The sequence below is a fragment of the Berghia stephanieae genome, chromosome 1 (assembly GCF_034508935.2).
Source record: "Berghia stephanieae isolate SIO BIC M18660-M18661 chromosome 1, UCSD_Bste_1.3, whole genome shotgun sequence".
Lineage (NCBI taxonomy): Eukaryota > Metazoa > Mollusca > Gastropoda > Nudibranchia > Aeolidiidae > Berghia > Berghia stephanieae.
Window position 1 is genome coordinate 32,202,100 of NC_088360.1, and position 26,619 is coordinate 32,228,718.

Here is a 26,619-nt window from a genome sequence, read left to right on the forward strand (position 1 = left end):
ATTATCATTATCATCGTCATCAACACTAATATCATTATTACCTCTGGGACATTCTGTGGCAGAGTCTGAAACTTCACTGTTCAAATTAATACTCCAGCTCTATACATTGTACATTATTTTAGGAAATGGTATTATGTCAATGAATATGTTACCCTTGTTACATTATCATGTATATTTCCTGAAATAAACAATTTTGATATGTATGTATGTATGTATGTATGTACGTATGTATCTACGTACGTACGTACGTACGTACGTACGTATGTATGTATGTATGTATGTATGTATGTATGTATGTATGTATGTATGTATGTATGTATGTATGTATGTATGTATGTATGTATGTATGTATGTATGTATGTATGTATGTATGTATGTAAGTATGTATTTGTTTGCTTTTTTTTTCACACTCTCAAGTTGCTGACTAAGCCTCGAGACGATGTTTTCAAAAACACTGGCATCAATACAAAAAGTACTCACTATATTGAACATTATTTTCAAATGAAACTATTTATTATAATTATCCACGGAGAGAGGGAGAGGGCGAGAGAGAGAGATAGATAGATAGATAGATAGATAGATAGATAGATAGATAGATAGATAGATAGATAGATAGATAGATAGATAGATAGATAGATAGATAGATAGAGAAGCACGCAGACAGGGAGGGGGGGGGACGAATTTATAACCAATTTAAATGATAAAAAGATGGAAATTTTTTTTTGAAAATAAAACAACCAGAAAGATATGCCTTCTACTCATATTTAAGTTCTTTCGATTTCTTTGTTTCCCTCCAAAGTACTTAATTTTCCATTGACTTCAGTGACATTAAAACATGCGACAATCTTGGATTGTCAGCAATTCTATAACCTTGACTGAACAACGATTTAATGTCTAAAATCAACTATTCGGATGTCAATAAAAAACCGAAAACTTTACAGAACATCACACACAACTTTATCCAAACGCCACAGACAACTTTACCCAACACCGCAGACAACTTTATCCAAAACCACAGACAACTTTACCCCAAACCACAGACTTTACCCAAAACCACAGACAACTTCACCTGACACCACAGTCAACTTTACCCAACACGCCACTCAACTTTACACAACACCACAGACAACGTTATCCAACACCACAGACCACTTTATCCAACACCAGCATAATACATACGTCATACAGACAGCTTTATCGAACCCCGGCGCATTAAATTATGTTTGAGAATAAATGTAAGCACGATTTCTATTTGGGAAAAAAATGGCGTCATAAATTATTTGCATTCTATTTATATGACAGTAAAAGCCTTCAATTATGAACATTTTACAGTTATTGATTTCCCCGTGAAATAATATCGACCTCAGATAGACACTTTGGACTGCTTGCCACTGGGAGATGCAAAAGGAATAAAATAGGTGACCCATTGCCTGGAATCGGTATTATGTCAGGACGACTTCGAAGCTAAACATAAGATTTTAATTCTATATGAATTTGGGTTAATGTTTTATGTCATTTTTGTTTGTTTGTTGGAAAAGCATTCCCATTCGGACAGGATTTTGAGTAGTAGACTAATAGTATTTGCATTTTGTGTCTTTGGATGTGTAGCACCTTAGAGCACTTTGCGGATTCTGCGCGCTTTATAAATTAATTATTACATTACACTGAAGGTAAGTTAACAAACATTAATTAATTAGTCCACCCCTCCCCCTAAATAGTAACGCGTAATAATATCAAGTTTACAATAATAATTTGTGACGTCAGAATATCAAACGTTAAACTTCACTAAAATTAGATATTTTTTTTTAAAAGTCGCATTATTCAAATATTTTTTATTTACTCAGAGATGACGAAATCAGAATCGATTGAGGGATAGAATAAAAGATTTGTTACACTCGTAAGCTCGTACAACGGTTAGGACCCGTCCGGAATTTTTTTAAAAGCAAGGGTGTAAGAATCGTATAATCTCATATTTCTGTTCACAATTGATTTTAAACAAAACTTTTAAGCCGCCAAGTTCACCTCGACCTAATACCATTTTGAGACGATATGTCACAATAAAAATGAATTGATGTCATGGCGTCAAAGTGGAGAATGTGAATATTTCATCGATTATTCTCAAATGGAAATTATAATATCAAACTTTTTATTTATTCGATCAATAAAGTCAACACGTCATTCTCAACCCCTCTCCCTCCCTGACCCCGTTTTATGGAGTGAGACAACAACAACAACAACAACAACAACAATAATAATAATAATAATAATAATAATAATAATATAATAATAAATAATAATAATAATAATAATAATAATAATAATAATAATAAGAAGAAGAAGAAGAAGAAGAAGAAGAAGAAGAAGAAGAAGAAAAAGAAGAAGAAAATAAAGAATAAGAATAGAAAACCAGTATATGTGTGTATGTGTGTGTGTGTGTGGGGGGGGGGGGGGGGGGGCTCCGGTATAGATGTTCCCTTTATGAGATCATTATCACTTTCAAGATCGTAACCTTCTTTTTATAGTTGACGATTTGACAACAAATACTTCATTACCCAGTTAACTGTAGTACTCTGGAAAGACAAGAATATAAAAATTGGGCCGTAAAACTTGACCTTCAAAATTCGATCGATAAAAAAAAATTGAAAACAGAAAGTCTCTAATTCCGTCATTTAAATCGACTCCCGACCCCCCTCATTAACGATTTTGGATATTTTCATTAGTCAATAGTGTTTCACTACCACTCCGTTCAAACAGTTTTGTTTTGTTTTTCTTTAATTTCTAATAGTAGCTTACAAAGCAGCATAATGATTCCCACGTATGCATCTCTCAGTGTTGTAGTCCTTAATGGGTCGTCTTCTGATACATATTGTAGGGAAATCGGCAAATTGGTGAGAAGCGCATAGGTGATGGTGACAAAATACGTGTGGTAAAATAATCATAAAAACTAAATCATACATTACAAAAGTACAGTAAAAATCTATTTTTTTAAAAAGGGAGAAAAGATAAAAGAAAAGGGGATTGGTGACCAACTAAAATGGGCACAGTGGCAAATTAATTCCAAAGCCTTATAAATAAATGTGTTATCATTCGCGGCAGCTCGATTGCTGGAACACCAAGTCTTGCATGCAAATGAATCTGATTGTCGATACCACGATAGGTCGATACTCTGTCCTCCGAGTAGTAAAATGGATAAGTCCAATTAATAGTAAGTATAACATCTGTTGGAAAGATACTCAGCAATAGGCCAACGTTCCATTCAGACGTCAGCAAACTATTGTTATTGTTCGTTTCAAGCTACATAAATCGGAATTAAGGCCCTAAGGCTAATAATATGTAGTTCTACAACACGATGTTAAAGTGAAGTACAGTATCAATGAGAACAGAGTTTAGTCCAAACAAAATGCACTGGTCATTTTATAGGCACTTCAATTTAATGAGATAATGACGTATAAACCAATTGCCACAACACACGCTAACAATGATGTTCTTAAGAAAAGCTTACATATAAAAACAACAACCGAAATCGTTACCACACAAGTGAGAAGCAACTTTTGTAGACGTGTGACAACCGTGAAAGCATATTCAAAAGCACTAAAGATAAATTTTGAACCAAACATCACATCAAGAAATAATAATTTTTTTTAAAAAAAGGAAACCAAGTTAATTTTAAAACAAGAGTCATTGCTCAATTCTGTTCACCTTCTTAAAGCAAACAAAAAAAAAATCGAAAACGAAAACGCTCGTGTGTGTGTTTTAACAATAAGAAGAATCACAACAAAAGAGTAGACACCAAGATAACTACGCCTCTCGGACAGTCGTTATAATGTAAACAATGGCAGTGATTTGGTGAACATTGCGAACTATACAGGTTTTACTATCGATGGCATGTGTCTTAGTAAAATACCCATGGTTTTATCTCTTGATCAATAGAACCAACACAGAAAATTATATGTTTAAATATAAACGTTTATAATATGACCGTGAAAATTGTATGATAACTGGCCACCCATTTGGCAGCAGCCTCTTATGGTTCTCACACTACTATGTTATGACGATCGACCCAATCAGCAAAGTCTGGTCCGCATTCGTGCACCGTCGCAAACCCGCCGGGTAGAATCGTCACAACACACCGTTCGACTAGATGCTCTGCCGTCTCAGGTTCTTGCCCACAGCGGGTACATATTGGACAGGTAGAAAGACCCCACTGATGAAGCGCAAAAGCAATAACAATGATCAGAGAGAAGTCAGTATCATTCACGTTATTGTTTAAACAACCGTGTTCGTCCGAGCACGTGTGAAAGTGTGTCACGAATTACATGTTTTGATTGGTCAAAAATCTACAGGTTAATCCCTCACCCTCCGACCCAATAATCAGGCGGTAGCGGGCGAGTCTGTAAGTTTTCTAACGCTGGATATGACACAACTGAATCAAGTAATCGGCGAATCCAAGTATTCGAACCTATCGGATCGATCCAATGATATACCTACATAATATGAACCCATCTAATTCTTTCGTTTCAGCATGGGCTTACTCGCTTTGCAGAATAATATATCCGAATGAACGTAATTACTGGGTATAAAATTAGATAATACCTATTTATCCTATAATATTATGTTGTACATCAAGATTGATACCGAAGCGCGTAGTGGGTTTATTGTGACAATTGATTTAACTCGTAGTGTATTTAAAGCAATCATAAATTCGCAAATCACCTATTATTACCACTATAACCTGAACATGTTCTTTCAAATTGGATTCTTCTATCCTACATTGCCAACATACTTTGATTCAGCGTGGCCAGAACGTTTTACTTCATACTATTACATTATTATATCGATAGATTCAGATCATCCCGAATGGTCAAAAAGACTTCAAACGTCTCGGACGTTGCAACTTTCTGAGAAGTTGGAAACAGGTGAGTGGAATCATTTCTCTCAGGGTCCCCTTTGTGTGTGTGTGGGGGGGGGGGGTGAAGGGGGCGAGGGAGGGGACGGAAAGGACTTTTTAGTGGTTTCAGATTGGCTACTTCAGATTGGCTACAAGCATAATATAACAGTGCACTTGGATCTACTGCAACTGCTGATCTCTGTTGAACCCATTTACTCAGTCTTACTGTTGGTTTTGGTGCTTGATGGTTAGATCTAAATCTCATAAAGTATTTTATCATCTTCCCTTTTATTGACGCTAAAATGACCTAAAAGTCTCGCAAGCGCAATATTTTAAAACCTAAAATAAACAAACAAAACAAGTCGGATTACTTTCATTTGATCTATCGGTAATGGTCGTAATGTAACATTTTAAAACCAAATTGATATATAAATTTGATTTCTTATTGTACGACGGGCATCTCGAGTCCTTTCTAATCACAGTTATCTGTTTGTCAATGCTCACATCTACTAGGAATCAAAACACATAATAAATTGTTTGTATTAAAATAAAATTAAGAATGTAAAGGAACAAAACTGTGTACCTAAGGAGTTGCAACACGGATGGTATGATGATTATGTGAACAACTAAGAGCAACGTGGAATCAAACCGACAACTTCAGCGACGAGACCGTGTTGTTAATCTGCTTTCCAGGTTGCATTAAAAGCATTCATCTATAAAGCTGAAAATGCTTGGTTGTGAAATTCTCACAGCAATTTATGAAGTATTGGGCAATGGGCTCTGGTACAAAATCAAAATCCAAAATATTGTGTATGATACAGTGCTAAACACAGCAGGATTATAACTGTAACTAAATAAGCATCTTTTTAAAAAGTTAGGAAACCTCTGTATTGAAATGGTAGCCCATCGGATTGGAATTTAGGAGCATTTGAGGTTCGATCCCCAGTTCAGGAAGACTAATTTCTATCCCATCGAAAATTTAATTCATGGTTTGTCCTTCACGTCACAACACATAACAATTCACTGTGTCATCCACGCGACCTGTATTCAAACACTCCAAAATTTCGTATTTTCAAATTTTGACGTTAATTCTACTTTTAAAAAAAATATTATTTTAAAGCGCTACGTGCACGTTTTGTGAATATAGCGCTATATGAATGGTCAGGTTTATTTTAAATTCTCAGGTTATGAAGGTGCGATTTGTTGTGCATGCGATAATCAATTACCGTGTGTCTTTTCAGAGCCCAAAAGCAATCATTTAGAGACATTTTGTTATTAAATATGGAATGGCAAATCTGAGAATATTAAGAAAAGGCCGAAAACGAAGTCAACCAATTTTCAAAAGTGGGACACGACGTCAAGAAGATAATTATGTATAAATAAACTGGCAGAGGATCAGAACTCAAGTATTTTCAACTTTTTAAAAACTACCAGACGTAGACTCAACTGAATATTCTGTGCATAAATTACGGGATGTGTGAATATTATACAAATAATATTATATAAAATATGGATAAATTTATTCTGCCACACGTGAGTTGAATATAGAGTGATGATACGGATAGTAAGAATAGTATCATGTTAAGAGATGTGCGAATGATGATATGAAAAAAGTATGAAAACAAAACACAAAAATATAAATACAAAAATATACGAAAAATATGCTTTTAACAAAATATACGGAACTTGAATAATGTGACGGTGTATACACTGCACATAGTACAAGAGACAAACACAAACCTAGCTAAGCGATAATATTTTTGAGAATAAAATTATAACAAACTAATTTCACAAAGAAATAACCCTTAATAACTCACTAATAATTTGTGCAAATTTCTGTAAGACTGTTATCCTAACATCTCCCATTGACACAAAATTATAGCTGTCAGATCTAACAACTTTCATTCCTGAACTACTGGTCAGTAACAGATCATTAACATTTTAACACAGGCATTATCTAGCTGGTATCCAAAATCAAAGTTAAGATTGAATGTTTTTAATACATGTTCACTCGCCCGCCCTTTTTAAAAGCCCATTTTTTGGCTGTAATGTCATGGTATAAACCGGTTATGCACAAGTCTAAACATTTGATTCCCAACCCAGAAGCAACTACTTATACGATAAATTCCACAAAGTATCTTTCTTACCTTAAATTTACAATCGTGTGAGCATTTTCATTATATTCTTTTTAAAAATATTATCAAATTTGCTGTATTATTAACTATTTAGAAATATCCAATAGTGTAAGAAAAGCGCCTTGAATGCGTAAAAAAATTCGACAAATAAAACAAACACTGCTAAACGTACTACATTGATTATATATAAAAAGTTAGTAACGCCTTAAAGTTTAATAAAAATAAAAATCTTTAAAAGGCAATGACTTCAATTCTGGAGATAATGAGGTATTTGTGATCAGATGTAAAATGGTGAAAGTGAGTAATAGAAAAACAAAACAAAACAAACTTTAAACAAAAAAGAACAAATTTCCGGTATGAATCTATATTTAAAAAACCCACACCCCGACACATAAAAAATACAAACAATGAAACGAAACTTGATGATAGAATACAGAGCTGTATCCCAGCTTACTTACAACACAATAAATTGTACACACACACACACACTTTCTCACTGGATATCCATAAAATCTTCACTTTTTTAAATGGGTTTTTAAAACATAAATCCTTTCTCTTCTCTTTTTTTGTTTTTTTTTGTTGGTCCAATCCAATTAATTTACTTTCTTTGGAATATTCTACTCATAGCAAACTCAATCATCCATATCCTTCTTTTATTTTCCATCATATATTTATATAACATGATCCTCAATACACGATTGGGTTACTTGTGTCAATAAAGTCAGATGGGAATCCATAATTCAACTGATTACAGGGTCGGCCGGAAGATTCTGTCGTAAAATGAGGGTTAACAATCTTCCAGGAACAAAAATATATAAATTATTAAAACCAAGCATGATCATTTAACATGAAAAGTGAGAAGAACAGGTATTGGCTCTATAAAGATCGCTAAGATATACCTTGGATGACAGACCCGTTCTGCTTACTGATTGTTTTTATTTAATACTTGACCTGATCTCTTTAAATATAAACAATATACATCCGGTGTAACAATTATCATACTTTGATACCTTTACTTTTGTCGTGTTTGGTGTAGCCCTCTATAAATTTAGTATGGGTAATATCTTGTAATAATATCAAGAAATAATAAATTACATTTATACCGCGCATTTTCAATATTACATAATGCTCAATGAACTTAATGTAGTATTTGTTTGATTAAATAATGCAAAGAGCATTGAGCAGAATCTTATCATGGTAATGCGCCCTGTAATAGTCGATAGAAATACTGTTTTAACATCGGTCTCTCTCTTACATATTTTCTTATGATATCAATTTATAAATAAGGGAAAAAAATATGTCGGGATAAGAGAGCTAAAAGGCAAACACTTGACAAAACAATTCATAAAAATATAAATAAAAGAATTATGTTCACATAAATTATTAACAGAAGTAGACTATCTTTATTCCCGACTCATGGTGAACTTTGTAATATCAACATTCATACAAATTTTATGGATACCCGTGATACAGTTGAAATAAAATGTATGAAGAAAATGAAATGAAGTACATGAAACGAAAGAAAAAATGCTGATGATGGTGATAAAAGCGTAATAATTATAACGTTACATGTCACGAAGAGAATGAAAGCAAGAGCTTATGATGAGAATGAACGATAGTTTTTTGGGGTTTTTTACCATATATCTTACTATCATCATTCTTTTGTTTTATATAATATATAATGATATTTTTACAGACAGAGGCATGGCGGACGAACATAGAAAAAAAAAACGAAGATGATAATAATGATAATAATAAAAAGACATGAGCTAACCAGTAACCCGACTTACTCCTGTTGCAATATCACGCTGTGTTATGACACACTACTACGTGTGTAATAAATACATGATATAAAACAAACAATCATCTTAACACATTATGATGATAATATGAGCATGTTAAGAAAAAATATGTGTTCGCCGCATGAGTAAGCATGTAGCAGTCGATATATGCACATAGTCCAGTACAATCGGGCTAATGAGTGACACGTTAATACCTAACACTGTCCATTTGACAGGTATGGTATCCATTATTTCTGGTTGGTCACTTCCTTCCCCCTCTCAACCCCCCCCCCCCCCCTCCCCCTTCCCATTATTTTTTCTCATGCAAAACGTTTCAATACGTCTAGGTTACAATAAAAACCCGCTTTTTTTCCTATTCTTCCTTTTGGCCAGATAAAAAGGTTACTTCATTTATCAATATGTACTAAATAAAGATGACCCAAGCAAGTCAAAATATCTTACTTAACCTTGCGATTTCTTTTGTAGTCTCGTGTTTAAAGGATTTAGATACGTTTGGGATCAACTGATTCTAACAAAGGGGAAACATGAAGTTAAACGTATTTTCTGGCCAAAATAAAAGAGTTAGGAAAAAAACAAAAAAAAAACAACCCAACTTTGCCATTGTAAGGCAGACTTCCCATCAAAGGCGACAGTCCATTAAATATGATCTCTGTTTTCCGGTAATCTTGATTAGACCAGCTCCCAAAATAATATGATTTATTTACAATATCATTATTATATCATTTACCCCCGCCCGCTTGCGAGCGGTAAAAAGCAAAAACAGTAGACCCCTCTATTACACGGCTAAACTGAAATATTCCCCATCCAAACCATAAAATCAATCCAAATTCTAAACACAGTTTTTACGTAAAGCAAAGCAAAGGATTGTTTGTTTCGCTTTCTTAATTTCATACTGGGAGTCGTTGAGATTTGGCAGATTCACACAATTAATGGAGGGGTTGATATTTATTTATAGGTGCTCGTCTTTTGGGAAAACAATTATATTATAATATTATAAGTCATACCATCACCCCCCCCCCCCCCCCCCCCCCCCCCTAAGGAATCTTACAATTCCCCCTAATTTCCATTTCTAATCTGACTTCCAGCATCCTTTCACTTTTCACTCCATCTTACCTTGCACGATAACCTGTACGGTGTGGTCAATCTTGCCAAGGTCGCTGGACGCCTCGCACGTATAGTTCTTGGACTGGCGAACGTCGTTGAGGATGAGCACGTTCAAGCCCAGGGGGATCTCGTCATCGTTTGTCAAGTAGCTGGCGCCCTGACTCCATCTGACGTATGGACGAGGAGATCCGTAGGCTATACAAGTCAGGTTGACGTCACTTCCGGGGGCGACTCGTTGTTCGCCGGGAACTTTAGAGAACTTTGGGGCGATTCGACGAGCTGCAATTTGAGAAAAGGTATGATTTGAAATGGATAAGTGTTAAATAATTTCATACATGGAGTAGTGACAGATCGTCGTTTGATAAATTTACTTAGTTAGGCCTCGGTCTAGTCACGCTCGAGACAAATCGTTATCAAAAGTCATCCGTGTGTATCATTATATTAAAAAATAAACCAAAACTATGGAAAGATTAACTGTTACCGTATTCTCCGAGTTAGATAGATGATGAAAAATAATATTTTTTTTTTAAATTGAGAAAGATGAGCAGGATCGAAAAACTGTAAAGCAGGTTGATACTTTGTCGTCACATTTTGTGACATATTAAGATACCATTCCTACTTTTCATTTGGGGCATGTCACTCTGTTTTTAAGTCTTCTGTTGTTTTTTGTTTTTTTGGTTTTATCTGGTGTTTTTTTTTTTTTTGTTTTGTTTTGTTTTGTTTTTGGTCTCTTTTTATGTTATTTCTCACCCCAGAAAACATAAAATCGTGACCGTTTCTATATTTTCTTGAAAGTAATATCGATATCTGTCAAATCACTTTTTAAAAAAAATAATAGTAAAAAGCAAAATCATCTCCAACGGAATTGCAGAACACACCTCTGAAGCAACATAAATGAATCTTAACCTTTACTTGTATGTCCAATTTGGCTTAATAATTTTAACGAATAAAAATAAAGTGGGCATATCTCTCTCTGTCTCTGTCTCTCTCTCTCTCTCTCTCTCTCTCTCTCTCTCTCTCTCTCTCTCTCTCTCTCTCTCTCTCTCTCTCTCTCTCTCTCTCTCTAATCATTTTGACTTAAAATTCGAGCATCTACTCCATTTCGACATACTACCAGATTGACGTCGTGGCATGGGTCACATATTGGTTCATATTAAGAAGAAATGTGTACATAGCAGCCAGAACTGTGGCGGTTTGTCTGGACTGCCCTATAAAGACATCGACTTGTCTCAATGTAACCGTTGTGTCACGCCTAGAATATCATTCAAATTGTTTGACACAATCCTCAGAATCAATAGTAGGTCACTCAACCGGAAACAAATGAAAATTTTATAACGGAATCTAAACGAAAGTGTAAAAAAAGGGGGACGTGCCTTCATATTTTATTGAGTCGTAGACAAGAGGTTTGCATTCAAAATCAATGCGTATCAAATTCAAGAGTATGGCATTGGAAACGGTGTCAACGATGGCTATTTGTAATGCTGTTACATTTTTAAAGATGATGATAATGATGATGGTGATGGTGATACTGATGATACTGATGATGATGATGATGATGATGAAATTGATGATGATGATGATGATGATGATGATGATGATATTGATGATACTGATGATGATACTAATGATGATGATGATGATAATGATGATGGTGATGATGATACTGATGATACTGATGATGATGATGATACTAATGATGATGATAATGATGATGGTGATGATGATACTGATGATACTGATGATGATACTAATGATGATGATGATGATATTGATGATGATGATGATGATGATGATGATGATGATGATGATGATGATGATGATGATGATGATGATGATGATGATGATGATGATGATGATGATGATGATGATGATGATGATGATGATGATGATGATGATGATATGATGATGATGATGATGATGAATGATGAATGATGATGGAGATGATGATGATGATGATGATGATGATGATGATGATGATGATGATGATGATGGTGCCGTGGTGGAGGTGGTGGTGGTGGTGAGTAATTTTCAAATTCTTACAAAATCTTAAAAAGTAATCTGCCTTACATTCTCAATTAATGTCTCAAAAATCTACTTATCATAATGACTACCAAAGCAACGTGTAAATCGGGACCGAGTCTCCTTTGTCAAGATAAACATTATGAGCATAATACAACTCGGCTTTATGTTTTTATTTTAGCCAGCCTCTTACTCATAAGTATTTTTATCATCATCATCATCATCATCATCATTATTATTATTATTATTATTATTATTATTATTATGATTATTATTATTTGACAAGACGGGGAGATTTGCTGGAAGATTACATCATTAGCTGTGTAACCAATAGCAAAGCCCGCTATTACAAATTTGCTGCCAAGTTGGCATTTAACACCAAACAACTATGTTGATAAAATTATGTCTTTTACGAATCCGATGTTATAAAAACTCGCTTGTTATCTATAGGCTCATGTTACAATTATTTCTTTATGCGGTTGTTCCGTAAAATACAATTGCAGTTGTACATAATCAGTGAGGTCTTATTTTAAAGGCGACACAATTCTTTTGTCTCTGTGTGTTTCAACCCAATAAATTAAACTCGAAAAATAATATAACTGTTTAGGAAGCGGCAGGTTACATTTTCACACTGACTTTTCAATCTTCAATTCACGACTTCTAAATTCAGGCTGTCCCGTTTGTTTTTGTTTTGTTTTGTTTTTTTTATCTTAAGGTTTAATAATAAAAAATCTTAATATTTTTTTTTTCAGGAATTTAATATGGAACTCCACAGAATTGTAAACAAGTGTCGTTCACTCATGAAGTGGTTACGTGATAATCTTGTAAGATCCCATAACCAACGAGAAGTTAGACACCCGACGTTAGTTGAATAGTAAATGACCACACTGTCGCTGCTACATTGAATTTTTAAAAAATACAACAGGAAAGAGAAATAAATATAGACATTATAATGCAATCCGTGTTAGGATTTGCCATGCTTAATGTAGCGGAGCAATACTAAACGTTATCTTTCATTAAATTATAAATTCTAACTATTATATTCAAAATGTTCTTGAGATAGCGATTATCTAAAAATACGATTTCGTTTCAGGTTGTTGATGTTTTTATATTCAGTTTTTTAATTATTGCCAGGTTTGATACACGTGATATTCTTTTTTTAAAAAAAGATTTTACAGAAGAATGGCAGCGATTCGCCATGGAACCGCATGGCATAACAGACCCTTTTCAACATCAAAATTTTCGGAAAGTAGTGTTTGAACCCTCTCCTTACCACCGTAGGAAAATCGTCACGTTCGTTACGATGCAGCCAACAAGTTTCTTATTCTGATTTCATTTTGTTATAGTTATAGCCATAAGTCCGGGGATCCAGAGCTTATCCAAGTGTTTGTAATATCAATCAGTCATTAACTGATACTCTACAAAATACCTTTTGAGTAGATTACAAACAAAACTCTAAGGTATTCTACTAAGGTACCTCTGCGTGTAAATTGTGAATAGAACGCTCTACAAACTGAGATAGCGGGGAATGGTACTTTATTTTACAAAGAAGTCCTTTTTTTCCCTGGGTGATACGGAAAATGGCTACGCCTTTCCCCAAGAATAAACACCTTAGCACCATTAAAACTAAGCAATTCTTCATTCCAAAAGAGACCGAAATAAGTTCTTTAACAAAAAACACAAACAAAAAACAACCCAAAACCTCAGGGGAAATAATATATAAGAGCGAGGGACAAGAGAAACAACGTCAGGAGATGAGCAGAATAGGAAAGGAAAAGAAAAGAAAAAAGTCAAAAACAGATTGTTTTTAATCTGATAAGGCAAGGTGAGGGACGAAAAGCAGGCATTTGGTTGTTGACCCAGGAGATTGGGGAGTGATAAAAGACGTACGGTAGCAGCATATCTTGCGCTATATTTTGCACTCAGACAGGTGAGTCATGTTAAATCCAACATGGCGTCGACGAAAAGTTACCAAACCCAACAGTTATAATATTATCTCTCTCTCTCTCCCCCCCCCCCCTCTCTCTCTCTCTCTCTCTCTCTCTCTCTCTCTCTCTCTCTCTCTCTCTCAAGTTAGTGAGTGTGTCAGAAGCTGAAAGTAATTGTCTCGAATATCGATCATTAGATTATGGATGGTGCTTTCCGGATAAATAAATAATCGAGTGATATCGCTGGTAGAAACTTTACAAACAAGCAGCAACATTCAATTCGTCCTCAATTTCCCTTAATATACTTCCCTTTTATCAACTCACCTGTTTATCGGTAATACATTTACATTCAAAATAGATTTGCTAAATTTAAAAACGAAAAGTGTACGTTAAGCTATTAAGCCACACAAAGAAAAGGAATTAAAAAAAAAAAAAAGGAACGTTTCGATTTTGTAACTCAGTAAGCAGACATATCAGCTCTGACAGCTGAGAAACGGAAAGGAAGCCCCTGAAACGAACGGTAACTTTGTTGGCAGCAGTCAGAAATCATCGGATGTGACAAAATGCTGGAAAATGAAGCAACTTTGGCTTGAGGGCGATTCTATAAACAGCCAACAGGTAGATAGAAGGATAAAGGTGATTGATGCTTAACATTTCCTTTGCAACACAGCATATACCGTATTTGTAAACTATATAAAAAAGATGAATTAAGAAAATGATACTACACATTAGCAGCTGTGGTCCACGTACTAATCTCACCTATTTCCACCCATGAATCAATAGCTACATGTTATGATTACTCGTCAATTTGTCAACCCCACAACCTTATCCCAATTGGGTTATCATTGACATTTGGTTAGCTTACTCTTCATCTTACCATCGTCAGAATCAATTCTTGTTGGAATAAAAATGCAAATTTTTTAAAAACCAACAACCCCCCCCCCCAAAAAAAAAAACAAACAAACAAAACACATGGACATTATGTGACTCACAATTTCTTATCGGAGTGAATGAGAGGTCAAAATATCTTTTTAAAACCGAAATGACCAAAAAATTGTGAAACTTTTAATTCTTGTCTTTAAAAATAAAATAATAAAATTCCCTTTATTCATCCCATAGGGGGAAATTTGTCCAAGGGGTCTATTCCAAGGGAAGACTGGAATAACCCAGCGTCAACCGCAAATTGAGCTAGGGCGAGGTAACTTGCTCAAGGCCACACAGCGCAGCAGCGGCGGGTAATCGAACTCGTTGCCGTTCGAGTACGAAGCAAAGACCGTACCGCTGAATCACGCTGCCCCTTTAGTCATTAGTCTTTCAATCATCAAGTTTTGTTGACAAAAGGGAAACCAGAAAGCCCCACATTATCCATTTTCCTCCATAAAATCGAAGCTTCCATTCAATTTCATGTTGTTATAATTTATTTTCGGGTTTCAGACAGCAACATTCTCATAAGAAACTATAACTTAAAACAGAATATAAACTCGTATGTATCATATAAGAGCTAATATGATTTAAATGCTGTGTAACTTTCGTATATCAATAACATTTTTCAAAGCCGTGTTAATACCAACATTTATTGTTAATCTGACAATTGCCGTTACATATCGCTATTTCAATTGATTAAAAATTCAACACACAAATAAGTGTCCTACAATTTTCTCTATCAGTATCAGCGTTCATTTGACATGTCCTCTTTGATACATTCAAGAGTTTCAACTTTACATTATAATATTCTTAAGTTTTTAGTTTAAAATCGATTTTGATCATCTGAGGCAACCCAACAGTAGTACCGTTTTGAGGCGGTAGGCCAGGCATATATTATTTGTCACCACTGGTGAGTGACTGCCAACGGTATACGTACACCCAATAATCGACAACCTCTTCTTGCCTTTCCTTCATTCCCCCCCCCCCCCCCCCCACACACACACACACAATTTTACCTTTCGAATAATCTTCGCGATGTCCCAGGTTTGAAAGTTATTGCTAGGACGAGGGTCATGTAAATCGATCGATATTTGAAGGACGAGTTTTCTGGCCAAATTTCTAAATATGTGTTTTTCAAGAGTACGACAGTATGGGTATTTCTTTCCACACCTGGTCCCCCTCACCCTTGGTAAAAGAACTGACATTTCTCATATTGCCAACACAACGGTGAGCGAAAGTGAAAGGAAAGACTAACCAATCATTCTGAGACCCAAGTTGCGAGGAGATAGAGATAGTCATGTATCGCACTTTCTTCCGGGTTCTTCCCTACTTATTCATTTCCCTAAAGGCTTTCTTATCAAGTGACGATGTACGAAAAAAATAAAAAAGTACCTTCGACTTACAAGTTGAATTGTTGAGCTAACGGATTTTACAAGTAAGTACATCTCAAAGTACCCCCCCCCCCCCCCTTTTTTTTTTTTTCTCCCTTTCTACACCCCGACTTATTCTAACGTGATATTTGAAGTTGGTATCAATCTAGTTTCTGAATTGTATCTATTTACCACAATAAATACCGAACGGGTCCTTTGCCATTTCGTGTGAAAGAATATAAAACTTAAACTGATATCGATGGAGAGGTTGAAAAATGTACCGCCTTGAAACTGTAATATTATATTTATATCATCAACGTGACCACATACAACGTCAGCTGCTGGCAATAATAGTATATTAAAGTTACTGGGGAAAAATGAGTTGTTTTAACAAATTATTATCATCATATCCATCCATTGAATTCTGCAACTTTAGATCATAATTATGTACATTCAAAATCAATTTTTGTTCTCCCTCCCTCTCTCTCTCTCTCTCTCTCTCTCTCTCTCTCTCTCTCTCTCTCTCTCTCTCTCTTTCTCTCTCTCTCTCTCTCTCTCTCTCTCTCTCTCTCTCTCTCTCTCTCAAGCATCTCTCAAGAATTAATCTTTCGGCATACAAACAGGCAAACATTATAGTAATATAAACAGAGAGAAAGACAAGAGGACAGAGACATACATTTTGGAGGCAGGACGAATGGATGGATAAACTACTGCTATTTAAAATAGAATACCGTCAACATTTTTGTTCTTGTTTTTTCGTTGGATTTTTTTGGTTTTTATTTTCTATTTGTAAAAAAAATGTTTTGTTTGTATTTTTCAAGATTTCGTCCCAGCCACTCCTGTCGATTTTAACATCTCGATGGTAGTTATGATGCGAGACACCCCCGCCTCAAGGCGGTATTTAGTCGGGATGAACCAGATGCCGAAAAGTGGGTATCGAATAAAAATGATTAGAGATGAAATTTTAGTCTTTCGCACTTGCTTATTCTTCTCAGTCAAACGCATCAAAAGCTATGCCACACAGTCGTTTTTGTAAATAAACTTCTTGCCACAAAATTACCCCCGATACTAAATTAAATTACTTTGAAAAACTAAGGAAAAAAATGTTCTCATCAATTTGTCTGGGTTAATTATTGATGAAAACCAAAAACACAATTTTACAATCTACCATCCACATATTATAGTAGTTATTTATAGCTTTTAAAGTGCCGAAAAAATGTAGACAAAGTTGTCCATCCATTTTTAAAAACCATTTAGAAACCAGAAACCTACTAATCTACGGATGCCATACCGACAGATTTCGGCTAATATTTCATTATTCAACCAATAGAAACTGATGAAAGCCAATATTTTCATTAGTTTTTCAAATGTAAAGGTTGTTGCTCGAAGCTCAAAGAAATAAATAACAATGTGAAATTGAACGTAATCTTCAATTTAATAAACGAAAAGAGATAATGTGGACGAATCGGGTTTCCCCTTTATCAACAAAACAAGAGGAATGAAACACAGAATGAGATATGTGGTAATATTATCTCATTCGTCTGTAGGGTTTCATTCATTCTGTTTTATTACACATTATCTGTTTTGGTTTATTAAATTGACTCTTACATTCAAATTTCACACTGCTGTTTATTTTTTATTTTTAAAGTGATTTAGTATTGGGGTATTTTTGGTAGCGAATGAAACGACCTTTTGGCATAGCCTCATTAAACAATCCTGAATTTCATGTTTTTAAAAAAAAATTTAAATTCGATTTATCAGAATCTGAATCCGCCCGAAATAATAATAATACTAATAATCGTGTGGAGACGACGTGTCACAATTATGAACCTTACATCATTATCTAATGGGGTGAACACCCTAAAATGAAACCCACCAGCGTGAGCTCATCAAACGTTTAACCACTTTGGATTCAATTCCATGCCTAAAAGATGGCATGGCTTATTAACTCTAACTTATAAATTCGTAAAAATATATATATATATATATATATATATATATATATATATATATATATATATATATATATATATATATATATATGATATATATATATATATATATAAATATATATATATATATATATGAATAAATAAAGGAGGAAAGAAAACGTAACCGGTTTTTAATCAATTGAGGTGTATTTATTTCTCTTATGTGTGTGGTTTTTTTTTTTGGTTTTTTTTTTTTTGGTGTTTTTTTTTAACCAGTTCTAAGTGAGCTTAGATGGTAATTATCATTTATTTGCTCCGATAGTTTGAATATTTTATAATAGACAAAAGGACAAAAAATGACAAAATATGTTGCAGCAGCCACTGACGTTTAAGAATACGCCAGGAATTCAGATCTTCCCAGATCGTCAACATTTAACACTGAATTTACATCCAAAACCTTTTGCAATGTCAGCTTGCTTTACCTTCCCACATGCATTGGTGGTCAGGCTTAAAATTATTATTGCTTTGCATTATGCAACTCTGCTATATCTGTGCCTTATTTTTCTTTAAGATAGAAATCGAAGAGGGTGTCACAAACATAAATTGGATCCACTAATTACTTCCTGAACATCTAAGACTGCATAAAGAAAAAATGAAAAGGGTAAACGCATATATACGACTACACCCATACAGCTTTGACATAAATGATAACTAATTACGATTGAAGCCTCTGCTTCTAACATCTGCTTCTGACAAGGGTTAATTCTTATTTTTTATCTCTTCCATCATTTTTAAGTAATGCATTTATAGTTAAAATGTATATTTCTTGGGCGATCAAATGATAGGAACGTGTGAATACGTTATGAAATATAACATGAAAGTGAAGTAAAAATAATAGCCTGCCCAATTGGAAACCATCACAAACAGATAACCTAGTCAACAATGCATGCTCTTCCTCCCCCCCCCCCCCCTTCCCCCCTCCCTCCCCCCCCCCCCCCCCTCTCTCTCTCTCTCTCTCTCTCTCTCTCAATATATATATATATATATATATATATATATATATATATATATATATATATATATATATCATAAACGTGAGTAAATACTTACATCTGACATAGATCATAGCCCTATAAGAGTAAGCAACGCCCCATTTGTTTTCAGCGACACACTCGTACGTCCCTTGATCGGACTCCTGGCTGTTTCTGATTTGGAGGTAACCTGAAACAAGTGAAGGATAAAAATATGTTATGATTCGATTTTAATAGATAAAAATACCTTTAAATTGCCATTAAGTACTTTTTATGCATTAAAAAGAATACTACGGGATTAACTTTAGAACATAATTTAATAATATTTGGGATTCCATGAACGATTAAACCCTACCCTCCCCATAAATAACTGTTTGGGAAATTTTCTTTTTTGGTGATATTTTGTTTATATCGATGCACGTCGGCCTACATGTTATGTACCAAAACCAAAAGTGTGACACTCCACCAATAATACAGAAACAGACAGACAGATATATATATATAATATATATATATATATATATATATATATAATCCATCTAGATAGAAAGATAGATAGATGCATGGATGGACGGAGAGAGAGAGAGAGAGAGAGAGAGAGAGAGAGAGAGAGAGAGAGAGAGAGAGAGAGAGAGAGAGAAGAGTCAAAATAATTTAATTCAAGCAGAAACGTCTTCTGATCATTTAATAATGTGTGTGAGACATGGAGAATACGTTAACCATAGATGCTCATAAATTATACCCTGCCTGACCAGTAAATTCAGGGGCAACGCTCTAGCGGTGGAGGTAATTCTACTCATAAAATGGTTATCTATATGGAAGTAGATAGCACGTCCTCCAATGAGCTCTACGGACAGGTGAAGATTACATGTACTATATTATATTATCTAAATACTGCTACACCCTGAAACGACACATTTTAAAGATTTCAGCCCGAACATCCGTCCTTCAAATATCGATCGACTACAATGAGCCATATCTTGTCGAAAAGTTTCAAACCTAGGAATTCAAGGTCTTCAATGAAGTCTTGGGTTTTTGACATGATTAAGGTCATTTTAAATCGATCGATTTAAAATGGACGATTTTTGTGGCAATAATTTTTCAAAATGTGTTTTTGCTCTTTTTCATGGTGCGGTTGTATATCTTATCGTGGCTTTCTATCTGTAAATATCAGGGTTCCTATAGTTACACGAGTACTGACTTAGGAAGGAAATTACTCCGAATAACGAAAACTTGAAGTAGAGGTGTGTTAGGTAGATGGAAATGGTAGATTGAAAATTATACTGCGAGATCAAGTATTTCAACGGTGAACGGTAAAACTCTTGAGGCTTAGAATTAAAAACAGATGTAAATGTGATAACCAATTTACAAATTATATTTATTGAGTACACGTTATATTATATGGAACTGTGCTAAAATGTATTTTTCGAAAAAATCGCCACACAAAATATATATATAATTTGAAAAGCTAAAAAAATAATTCGTTTTCATTGATTTCTTTCAGCTGAATACTGAAAAATAAGCCAAGTCCTAACGATCTGGCAACAAGAAAATAACAGAAATAGTTTCTCAATGGTTCAAAAAAGAAAAAACGGAGGGAGAAAAATAAAAACAAAAGGAAAAAGAAAAAAAAAAGACAAAAGAAAACAACAAAACAAACACTATTTTAAAAAATTCAACTGTGGACTTAAGTTGATACAATGTCCCCATGTTTTCGACACGTTAAAAAGCTGTTTAAAGCTTTCATTTTGATGCTACCTATCTAGATCAAACAAATGGTGCAACTCGGATAAACTGACGAAAACGATTTTTCCTTTACTTTTTCAAAATAAGCAAGTATTGGTGCGTTTTGTTGGGTCTTTGTTGTTGTTGTTGTTTGTTTTTTTTGTTTTTTGTTTGTTTTTTGTTTGTTTTTTTTTTTTTTGTTTTGTTTTTTTGTTGTTTTTTTTTGTGTGTGTGTGGGGGGGGGTGTTGTCGTTGTGCCAAATGTTACGAAAATGACATTTTGGAACAGCCTAATATATATATATATATATATATATATATATATATATATATATATATATATATATATATATATATATATATATATATATATTCTTTTAGATATGATAACATAAACTTAACTGCACCAATCCTAGATGGATGCATCTCACAACATATAATTGTTATGACTAACTTAAAAGAAATACGCCACACAGTACGGATACCACATCATTTATTCTACTTTTCCCCTATTGGTCAGATTCAGCGTGGGTTACGCAACTGGATGCGTGGGTTGACGGAGGCAGGAAGCAATAACAAACCCACATGGTTGCCATTACCTCCACCATCATTCTCGCTCACGGTTTGTGGAAAGCACTTCATTACAGGCACGTAATAGTGAATCTAGTTTTTGTTTTGAACATTTCTATTATTATTCTTTGTAAATTGACCCATATTAAAAGAAACATACAAACAAAAAAGGCATGACCAGTCACTAACAATGCCGTGTAGTGTGTAGACAGTAACACAGTACGGTGAACATGACTGACACTGACATTGGGGTCGGAATGTCGGAACCCATGAGTCGTTCGCAACTCTGCCTCACGTATTCATTTAATCAGTCAATTTAATTTTTATTAAGCTTGCGTAAAACATACAAACAAAAAAGACATGACCAGTCACTAACAATGCAGTGTAGTGTGTAGACAGTAACACGGTACGGTGAACATGAATGACACTGGGATCGGAATGTCGGAACCCAGTAGTCGTTCGCAACTCAGCCTCGCGTACTCATTTAATCAGTCAATTTAATTTTCATTTAGCTTGCCTATTCTTCAAGTTTATGTTATATTCACCTTTTCTATTTAAAAAGGGTAATCCAAACAGACCATAAACGATTTTATAATAAGCCGACTTCAACTTCCATCACACACGAACTTATTTTGGGTGTTTTTTTTTAAACCAAACCGTTTGACTCAAATTAAAGCTTCGGCATTGGATAAGGAGCGAGGTCCCTGTAGCCATCTTGCTTAGTTTATACAGAGACTGGGTTGCCACCTTGGCTGTTCTTGATAAATAGTAAAATAGTACAACCTTGTGCAATATGAGAGAGAGAGAGAGAGAAAATTTTGAACAAAAAACGAATCTCTCTCTCATCCTCTCTCTCTCTCTCTCTCTCTCTCTCTCTCTCTCTCTCTCTCTCTCTCTCTCTCTCTCTCTCTCTCTCTCTCCTTCCTATTTCATCTGTCACACTGTTTGACAATCTTCATCACCTGGCTCACTTGTACTTGTAATATCGGGTGTGAGGTAAAATTTTGAACAATTATTATTATTTATAAAATGCAGAATCTTTTCAAATAAACGGATAAAATAGAGATTAATTCTAATCGAACAGTGGAACACAAAGGCAGAATTTGCGAACAATCTAACACATAAGTGTCGTGGTCTTATTTATAAAATGCAGAAACTTTGCAAATAAACGGATAGACTAGTTGTTATTTCGATTCGAAAAGTGGAACACAATAGGAAAATTTGCGAATACCCAGTCCAGACATAAGCGTTATGGTCTTATTTATAAAGTGCAGAATCTTTGCAAATAAACGGATAAAATAGAGATTAATTCGATTCGAAAAGTGGAACACATAAGCAGAATTTGCGAATGCCCGGTCCAGACATAAGCGTTATGGTCTTATTTATAAAGTGCAGAAACTTTGCAAATAAACGGATAGACTAGATGTTATTTCGATTCGAAAAGTGGAACACAATAGGAAAATTTGCGAATACCCAGTCCAGACATAAGCATTATGGTCTTATTTATAAAGTGCAGAATCTTTTCAAATAAACGGATAAAATAGAGATTAATTCTAATCGAACAGTGGAACACAAAGGCAGAATTTGCGAACAATCTAACACATAAGTGTCGTGGTCTTATTTATAAAATGCAGAAACTTTGCAAATAAACGGATAAAATAGAGATTAATTCGATTCGAAAAGTGGAACACATAAGTAGAATTTGCGAATGCCCGGTCCAGACATAAGCGTTATGGTCTTATTTATAAAGTGCAGAAACTTTGCAAATAAACGGATAGACTAGATGTTATTTCGATTCGAAAAGTGGAACACAATAGGAAAATTTGCGAATACCCAGTCCAGACATAAGCGTTATGGTTTTATTTATAAAGTGCAGAAACTTTGCAAATAAACGGATAAAATAGAGATTAATTCGATTCGAAAAGTGGAACACATAAGCAGAATTTGCGAATGCCAGGTCCAGACATAAGCGTTATGGTCTTATTTATAAAGTGCAGAAACTTTGCAAATAAACGGATAGACTAGATGTTATTTCGATTCGAAAAGTGGAACACAATAGGAAAATTTGCGAATACCCAGTCCAGACATAAGCGTTATGGTCTTATTTATAAAGTGCAGAAACTTTGCAAATAAACGGATAAAATAGAGATTAATTCGATTCGAAAAGTGGAACACATAAGCAGAATTTGCGAATGCCCGGTCCAGACATAAGCGTTATGGTCTTATTTATAAAGTGCAGAAACTTTGCAAATAAACGGATAGACTAGATGTTATTTCGATTCGAAAAGTGGAACACAATAGGAAAATTTGCGAATACCCAGTCCAGACATAAGCGTTATGGTCTTATTTATAAAGTGCAGAAACTTTGCAAATAAACGGATAGACTAGATGTTATTTCGATTCGAAAAGTGGAACACAATAGGAAAATTTGCGAATACCCAGTCCAGACATAAGCGTTATGGTCTTATTTATAAAGTGCAGAAACTTTGCAAATAAACGGATAGACTAGATGTTATTTCGATTCGAAAAGTGGAACACAATAGGAAAATTTGCGAATACCCAGTCCAGACATAAGCGTCATGGTCTTATTTATAAAGTACAGAAACTTTGCAAATAAACGGATAAAATAGAGATTAATTCGATTCGAAAAGTGGAACACATAAGCAGAATTTGCGAATGCCCGGTCCAGACATAAGCGTTATGGTCTTATTTATAAAGTGCAGAAACTTTGCAAATAAACGGATAGACTAGCTGTTATTTCGATTCGAAAAGTGGAACACAATAGGAAAATTTGCGAATACCCAGTCCAGACATAAGCGTTATGGTCTTATTTATAAAGTGCAGAAACTTTGCAAATAAACGGATAAGATAGAGATTAATTCGATTCGAAAGTGGAATGCAAATGCAGAAGTTGTGAATACCCGGTCCAGACATAAGCGTTATGGTCTTATTTATAAAGTGCAGAAACTTTGCAAATAAACGGATAAGATAGAGATTAATTCGATTCGAAAGTGGAATGCAAATGCAGAAGTTGTGAATACCCGGTCCACGCATAAGCGTCATGGTCTTATTTATAAAGTGCAGAAACTTTGCAAATAAACGGATAAAATAGAGATTAATTCGATTCGAAAAGTGGAACACATAAGCAGAATTTGCGAATGCCCGGTCCAGACATAAGCGTTATGGTCTTATTTATAAAGTGCAGAAACTTTGCAAATAAACGGATAGACTAGATGTTATTTCGATTCGAAAAGTGGAACACAATAGGAAAATTTGCGAATACCCAGTCCAGACATAAGCGTTATGGTCTTATTTATAAAGTGCAGAAACTTTGCAAATAAACGGATAAGATAGAGATTAATTCGATTCGAAAGTGGAATGCAAATGCAGAAGTTGTGAATACCCGGTCCAGGCATAAGCGTCATGGTCTTGTTTAAATGAAACAATGCAGTTTTAAAAAATTTATGGTCATTGAGTAATTAAGCTAAATATGCGGAGTTCAAATAGATAACTTGATCTGTGAAATTTTTTATAATTAGCTGTTTTTATTCTCCATCATTTAGATTATGTGATTAAGTTTATAATTGAAATACAAACTTTTTCTCACTTATCAATGTTTTGCAATAAAGGAGAGTGTGAGTGAACCTGTGCAAAGAAAATTATTTGATAGAGTGATATTTATCATGCTTTTCAGTTTGTAGTTGAATTCTAGAATGGATTCTTTATAGTTCTCATTGATTGTATGTCAGTATGTCAGTCTTTAGGACACCGATTACCCTAATGCGATCACAATTTACAATGTGACGGCCACAAGCCCGTTAAACGCAGAGTGGGGTATTGTTGTTTGCAAGTAATGCTATAGTTTTAATAGGATATCTGTCTCCTATTAAAATACATTCCTGTGTTGGATTTTGGATTAAATTCATGTCTTCTTCGGATTATGGGATATTTAATTTTCATGGATTGTGATTGTGATTTTCAAGACTTTTAATGTAAGTAAATGCCCAAATAGATATTTTTATTCATTTATTCTTTATTTTTATTTTTTTTAGTTTTGTTTTGTTTTGTTTTGAAGCATTTATTATAAGAAATAATGTACATATGCACTTATACACCAAAGACTGCTTTCAACTGCTTATTATTATTATTATTATTATTATTATTATTATTATTATTATTATTATTATTATTATTATTATTATTATTATTATTATTATTATTAATATTATATAATAATAATAATAATTATAATAATAATAATAATAATAATAATAATAATAATATAATAATAATAATAATAATAATAATAATAATAATAATAATAATAATAATAATAATATAATAATAATAATAATAATAATAATAAGTGCATTGAGTGAAATCCCAATCACGGTTGCCCAAATAAAACTGGCGCTAGAATCCCGACTACCTATCTAACTAAACGAATGTTGTTTGTACGATACATACTAACTACACGTTCAATATCGGGGGCAGAAAATATGCGTTTGGTTTTATGAAATTAAAACAGTAGTCCCACATTGTTCTTTGATGTTATTTGTGGTTGCATTTGCTTTGAAACTTACACATTATATTGTGTTACATTGTTTACAAAATATTTCTGGTACTCGTATGCATGTGTAGTCAACGGTCAATCGTGTTCTTTATTATTTTATTATTAATTTTGGCTTGGCATCTTACATATGTGAATTTGACAGGTTGTTATGGATGGTAATTACTCGTATAACATTAAGTGATTTTTAAACATTTTTACGGCGTTTTAAATGTCTTTCTTGCATTCATTGCCGAGCACCTCCACTTTTCTGTTACTATTTTAACGATCAGCTGATTTTCTCTTGCCTCCCCTTTAATTTCGCGGACTTTTTTCAGAACGAGGCGTGGGAGTGGCTTATAGAGTTAAAGATTATTCGGTGCATACCAAGAAATTTACCCATTTAATTCTATGGTGCATACACACTTTTCAATGATATTAGAGAAAGAGAAAAAGTATTGCCAATCACATCATAAAATAAACATTTTAAAATCAAATCTTTCCCCTTGAATATTGCCGTTGATTTTATCTATTGTTGCTGATGTTATTATTATTATTATTATTATTATTATTATTATTATTATTATTATTATTATTATTATTATTATTATTATTATTATTATTATTATTATTGTTGTTGTTG

General features: G+C 34.0%; 1 protein-coding gene across 16 annotated transcripts in view; it reads right to left on the reverse strand.

Annotated features, from left to right (window-relative positions):
- The window catches only part of LOC144971952 (receptor-type tyrosine-protein phosphatase F-like), a 359,769-nt gene that overhangs the window by 106,387 nt on the left and 226,763 nt on the right, over positions 1 to 26,619 (reverse strand). For all 16 annotated transcript variants that reach the window (XM_078913126.1, XM_078913082.1, XM_078913059.1 and 13 more), the window contains 2 exons: positions 19,212 to 19,322; positions 9,939 to 10,208 (listed from right to left, as the gene is read on the reverse strand). In XM_078913126.1, coding sequence (XP_078769252.1) covers positions 9,939 to 10,208; positions 19,212 to 19,322 — 381 coding nt within the window. The remainder of the gene's footprint in view (positions 1 to 9,938; positions 10,209 to 19,211; positions 19,323 to 26,619) is intronic.